The sequence below is a fragment of the Littorina saxatilis genome, linkage group LG13 (genome assembly GCF_037325665.1).
Source record: "Littorina saxatilis isolate snail1 linkage group LG13, US_GU_Lsax_2.0, whole genome shotgun sequence".
Lineage (NCBI taxonomy): Eukaryota > Metazoa > Mollusca > Gastropoda > Littorinimorpha > Littorinidae > Littorina > Littorina saxatilis.
This window is the reverse complement of record NC_090257.1, coordinates 36,366,169-36,373,017: the sequence shown is the minus strand read 5'-3', so window position 1 is coordinate 36,373,017 and position 6,849 is coordinate 36,366,169. Positions and strand designations below refer to the sequence as shown.

The 6,849-nt window shown below is 40.9% G+C and overlaps 1 protein-coding gene across 1 annotated transcript in view; it reads right to left on the bottom strand.

Annotated features, from left to right (window-relative positions):
* The window catches only part of LOC138945629 (uncharacterized), a 27,670-nt gene extending 20,906 nt beyond the window's left edge, over positions 1-6,764 (bottom strand). Inside the window, exon 1 of the mRNA XM_070317101.1 lies at positions 6,603-6,764. Coding sequence (XP_070173202.1) covers positions 6,603-6,660 — 58 coding nt within the window. The 5' untranslated portion in view covers positions 6,661-6,764. The remainder of the gene's footprint in view (positions 1-6,602) is intronic.
* Between the last annotated feature and the right edge of the window lie 85 nt (positions 6,765-6,849).

The window sequence follows — 6,849 nt, the reverse complement described above, 5'->3', positions numbered from 1 at the left end:
AGAGAGAGAGAGAAAGAGAGAGAAAAGAAAGAAAGACAGACAGACAGACAGACAGACAGACAGACGGCGAGAGTGATACTGAATGCTACAGAGAGACAGAGACAGAGAGACACAGAGTTAGAGAAAAGAGACGAGACGATGAACTGACTGCGGTGATGGGCACTACATCATAAAAATGACCATCACCGATGGACCACATTTCTTGCAGAAAGTAAATTTTTGAGACAAGAGACATAAAAACACGGCGGCTAGGTCAGCTCAGTCACACGCAAGGCGAAGTACAAAACAACAACAAAAGTCAAGGGAAAAGTAGCTTGTCAACAAACAGAGTAAGACCTGAATTCTAAAAGCGTACCAGATCGTAAAACGTCTACTGACCACCAAGCAAAACAACATGAGCAAACGACGTACACCTTATATCCATGGTCGCCAAACAATACGTATATCGCCCGTTCCAACAGAGATGACACAAAAACAAATCATACACTTGCCAGCTCAAGCATGTCGTAGCAGATTACAATTAAAGCGGAAAGAAGACACCTGTTTCCTGTGTGTGTTCTTTGCCATCGTGCGATTAGTAAAAACCAAAAACCAAAAACCAAATCTTTTCGATGATGGACAGAATGTGTGTCAACAACCGCCACTTTCAAAAACAGCAAACATCGTCTCGCATTAAAGGGGTTCGCCCGGTTGAAAAAAATGAGTTTCGCATCAACCCAAGATTTTTACTTATTACTTAGGTCTGGGGTTTGGAATGATGACACCACACACTAGAGATACCTTAAACTTGGCATTTGAAAGTTCAATGTTGTCATATAATTCGTAACGTCTGTTTGCATGTTCTCGCCATTGTACTTTCTTTTGCCCCGGGCATCAATGGAATTACGCTCGCATTTACTAGACTATCGATTTGAATTCTTTAAATCTAATGTGATTTGTCAGCTAGACGTTTGCGTACCCACAAAAACTGAAAAAGGAAGATATTTAAGTTGGAATGTCCTCTTTTCACAATAATGTAATGTGTATACTTATCTTAGTTACGGAACACCTGCGAATAAATCATGGCAGTTGCGTCTAAATCACAGTAGAAGGAATGTTTGTTTGTTTGTTTGTTTGTTTGCTTAACGCCCAGCCGACCACGAAGGGCCATATCAAGGCGGTGCTGCTTTGACATAATTATAACGTGCGCCCACACACAAGACAGAAGTCGCAGCACAGGCGTAGAAGGAATGTACCTTGGATGTTCCAAGTTAAATTCGCAAGACATCGATTTTCACAATAGTGTTTAAGATAGCAGCTGGTCAACGAAAGAAGAAAATAAAGCGCGGGTTGCAATGGCGCATACACTACTCAAGTCTTCCTGGTGCTATATCCCGACTAAGTATGCGGCGCAGGAATGGGGGACTATTTATCATAACTCCAGACGGACACTTCACGCAGGTGGACGGACACAAGTAGTCCCTCATACACCGAGATTCTGCCGCTGTTTATAAAGCCCGGGACGAGGAAATGTCACCAAGATGGGAGAGCATGAGAAAAATGTTAATGAATTGTTGGGGTTGGGATCAGGTGGAAGGGATGGGTGGGGGTGAGGTCGAGAATGGAGCATCTGGGTGTGACAGTAACAATGTATGATATAGCTGACACTCTGTCGGGAATAACTCTGTTGGTATTATTACAGTGTCACGCCTCAATGTGGTGTGATATATACTCTCACCTGCGCTCTGTGTACGTATTTCCTCAACTGTTTTCTTTACATTGTGCCAGGTAAACACTTATGTAGATTTGTTTGCACCAAATGAGATTGTTTTAGGCATGCATCATCTCAAGGGCTATTTCTTTGTATTCTAGATGTAATGCCCTAACCGACTCATATATAGCCGTCGGTTTTTTTTTAATGAATATTGCCTTGCCTTGCCTTTCCTAACCATGCCCCGTCTGTTTACTCGGCGATGAGAGAACATGAGGTGTTGGGTATATTGTCATCTATCAAGACATATGCTACCGAAACCAAATGTTGTTAGAAACACTACCACATAGTCACGTTTAAACATAGTTCTTAGGTACCTAGAAAATGGTAAAAGAGCATTGTCATTACCTTCGGTTCTCTACATAAGTGAGACGATAGATCGGGGTTGTTTTGACCGGGGATGTCCAGTTAGAAGATCGTGGATATTCTCTCTCGATCCCCTGAACGAAGCCGCCTAACAGTGACATTTTAATTAAGTATAGTCAGGCAATGATGGATCATCTGCACATATGTATTTGTTGCGTTAGTTATATACCGTAGTTATTGAGCATTTTCGAGTAAACCATTGCATGTGTGTCTTAACTATCGTAACGCACATTCTCTCTTGGACTTCTGAAGGTCAAAGTGTAGGTCCGCAATGATAGAAAAGGAAGGCCAAGAACAAAACGAAGACGCACGTGAAAACGAAGAAAAACTGACAGAGATACACTAAAGCTCCAAGCAACGTAGCTAAGGGAAACTGTCAGCAGCTTGTTCAGGCCAGTGGAGGATTCATCTTCCTTGACGACTGTTGGAAGTAAGGCCACAAAAAAATAAATGTTTAAGGTAACATAGGCAAAAACAAGTCGCGTAAGGCGAAAATACAACATTTAGTCAAGCTCAGTCGAACCCACAGAATGAAACTGAACGCATTGCATTTTTTCTGCAATACCGTACACTCGTAGCATCGTCTGTCCACCGCTGGTGGCAAAGGCAGTGAAATTAACAATCCAGAAAAGCGCGGTAGCGGTAGCGCTGAGGAGGATAGCACGCTTTTCTATATATATATTCTTTTTAACTCTCTGAACGTGTTTTTAATCCAAACATATCATAGCTATATGTTTTTGGAATCAGGAACGGACAAGGAATAAGATGAAATTGTTTTAAATCGTTACAAAATGCCGGATATAACGTCATCAAAGACATTTATCGAAACAATGAAAAAAAACATCTGGGGATATCATACCCAGAAACACTCATGAAAAATATCATAAAGATCGGTTCAGTAGTTTACTCTGAATCACTAGACACACACACACACACACACATTACACACACACACACACACACACACACACATACACCACAACCCTCGTCTCGATCCCCCTCTACGTTAAAACATTTAGTCAAAACTTGACTAAATGTAAAAATAGGGTCGGTAGGTCGGGATTTATTTTTTTTCCAAAAAAACATATTTTTAAGTTATTTTGCCAAAAAACAAAGACTTTTTTTTCAATTTTTTTTTCCTTCCCAAATGCCCCCCAAAAAGTCTAGGGTCGCGCGAAAAAATAGGGTCGGTCGGGATACCGTAAACAGGCTATATTTTTTTTGGGGGGGGCCTAAGCTAAGTCACGGTAGAGACAATGGACAGAACAGTTTACCAAGAACACGTATGTTGCTGAGTTACCAGTGCGTGACAGTCACGTGTCCGCAAGTAAACAAATTCATCTGAAGCGTAAGATGTTGTTTGCTTTCAGTAGCACTAGTTCTATTTTGGGATTGTTAGGAAGTAATCTGCCCACCTTAAAAAGTGTGTCCTGGTCAACCCAAATCAGACAAGCAATACGTTTCTCGTTGTCAGTTGTCGAGAGAATCTCACGGAGGCTGACTCGTCATATACATAGGAATGCACCACTGTAGGATCTTAGATTCAGGTGCTGCAACAGTGTAACCGTCTCAGATATAGTGCAATGGGAGGTTGTTGGTTCTTTTTTCGGTGAAGGCCAACAAAATCAGTTTTAATATCAAGATAAAAATAAATAAACATTATAAAACGAGTACATTTACAATTCAAGGCTCCCTAAGCTGTGCGTCTCTTCGTCCTATACGCACTAGAAGCCGAAAAAAAACGTACTAGACATTCTTAGAGGGGTCCAGTTACGAACTAAATTCAAAGAGAACGAGTCCCGGGCGCACCACATTTGCGTTAACATGCGTGCCGTCGTTACCGATGTAATCGTCTGCTAGTTTTCATACAGAATAGACATGCATGTACACTTAGCTGAATTTTCAAAACGAGAACTTTTTCTGCCGGATCTTTACCAACGCGAATTTACGGAGCGAATGTAACCGATATGACAAATAACGCTCTTGTGGAGGTCTCACAGAAATTCCAAAAGTCCTCTTGGTTTTCGGGACACTCTAGAGTTCCGCTGTACCTCCTGAACAGTTTAATTGGGGGTCCCGAGACTCTCTGTGCAGAGCGTCTGTGGGGAGCCCTGAATTTGGAAATTTCTCTTGGAAGTGACGTTTAGAATAGCGATTCTATTTTTCAAAAGACAACTGACGCTGACATTGAAATTTCACGTTTGTCCTAAACTTGACGTTCGTCGTTCCTCAAGGTCAAATAACCATGACAGTTTGTTAAGATCTAGAGTCAATGCTTTATAATGGAATACACACTAAAAAACAACAGCCATAATGTGTGTGTGTGTGTGTGTGTGTGTGTGTGTGTGTGTGTGTGTGTGTGTGTGTGTGTGTGTGTGTGTGTGTGTGTCAGTGTTTGTGCGTCTATTCGTGCGTGTTGGGGTAGGGTGTGTGTGTATGTGTGAGTGTGCGTGCGCGTGTGTGTGTGTAATGGAAAACTACGTGATTGGCCGTCCGTTTGTCCTGCCGCCAGCTCTGACAAATTGCACATTACAACCTTGATACCTTTACACATAAAACACAATACTCCACTAGACTTTACTTTAATAACCTAAACGTGTTAAAGGCACACTCAGCTTCCTGTAAACCATCAATTTCTGGTCACAGACACTGTCAGGCTTTTACACACAGTGCAAACACCCTTTCGTATAAACACTCACCGCTTGAGAACATCCTAGGTGCACTATGTAAAGAGCGAGCAATTTTCAAAGAATTTATTTTTGCGTGGCCAGCCGAATTGTCTGTAAGACAATCGGAGGGGCCTCGTTTTTGCGCTAGACCTAACTTTTAAATCTCAATAATAACAGCTTGTTACACAAACATTCTTAAATCATACAAGAATTCAAGACAAGATCAGTACATATCGAAGTTTTGGAAGTTTTGCCATTTTTGGTTTTCGTTGCAGACGACGATAGTGAAAGTAGTACCTATTGCTTTGTTTTGACCTTTCGTATTCAGGGTTCTTAATTGAAGCTTGGTAAAGGGAGCTTGTCGTGTAAGTGGAAAGTTGACGAAGCTTTTGAAAACAGAAATTGAATGAAGAAGAAAATGTGGCTTTCAGTTATATACAGGAGAACGGGGTTTGTGTTATTCTTTTTCCGTCAAATACGAAGTACACAGATAAAACGTGGTTGACTGACCAAGGCCTGTTGGCACACTATTCAGAATGCACAACAAAATGTAACAACACTTTGATACCCATTTTTCTACGTTCGTGATCACTTGAAATGAATACTGAAAACATAAATGTTTAAGGTAGTGACTGAATGTATGTGAAGGTAACATTTTTCAGAAATAAATGCATAATCAAAATAATTGATTTCGGCATCAAAGCGTGTAACATACATTATTCCCCCCTCTGCTTCTTTACCTCTGTAAACTTGTAGAGCTAGTTATTTTTCGATAATGACCCAGCAACCAAACAAATAACGACCCAGCAACAGCCCGAATCCTCGATAGTGCAATGGGTTGAGAAGTTGTTCTGTTTCGGTACTACTTTTTGCGACTGAAAAGTTCCGAACGCTCTAATGTACGAAGTATACATCTCTGGAGCAAACAATACAAACATACCGCATTTAAATTAACAACTACAGGCCTGAACACATGAATCTCCATATATAATCCATGAGTTCGGTTGTTTTCTGAATCTAGATCTGCCGTGCTCAAACGTTCATCACAAGCAATTTCACAAGGCAAGTAACTCATACTTTGTCTAGCGACAAGAGTAGTTCCCCTTCTTTTCACTCAGTTTCTTAGACAACAGACTGCAATCCGACGGTCAGTTTTCAACAATATTTCATTTAATAAACAGACCACACGCAACCAAATGCACACATCTCATCAATTTAAACAACATAAAGCGGTTTCATACACTATTTTTCCCAGAAAACTGAACTTCATACAGTTTTTAACGTTGGAACACGGGTGCAAAAGTTCGTCTGCTAGTCCCATTTGACGAAAGAACATTATCCTAAGCGATACCAAAACATATACAGAACACACAATATCTGCCTTTGCTGCCACAGCAGAATAACAGCATATCTGTGTACTTGATTTTAGTCCAAAATAGGAAAACTGACAAGAAGTGTTAACAGAATGGAATGATTTGCACGGAACTATACAACCGCGCATTAATCGATCGCCTGCGCAGGTTGACTGGTTGAGTGAATAGGATTCGATCAAACTTTCGCAAAAAACCTCCTCTTTTCTTTGAATAACTGAAGAAAGGAGGAATAAAGATCACTGAGACTCGGCATGTAACCTCTACATCTTGCACATGTTTGCTTTAGTAGTGGCAAAGAAGGAATGCGTGTGACATTGTTGGATATAATATAATGAAAATGTCTTTCTGAGCCATCATGCAGAGAGAAAAAAAATATGTGAGAAAATGATTTTACTTCTGACACAAGAAGCAGATACATGAATATAAAGAAAATTTACTACTCACGGATAAGAATGCAACCCGCGAATTTCATCATGTTGATCCAACCAAGGAGGCTCAGCATCTGAAAGCTGAAAACTAGAGAAAGTCACGGGAAGCGTAGGGATACACAGAAGGAAGCGACAGATACAGAAGAAGACGAAGAAGTAGTTCCATCCACGTGCCGCCTTACCTCCTTCCTGTTTAAATAGCACCCTTGTCTTTTCTTGCCCCGCCCGTTTTGTGTTAATTGTCCTCAGCAGGCCAGCTAGGC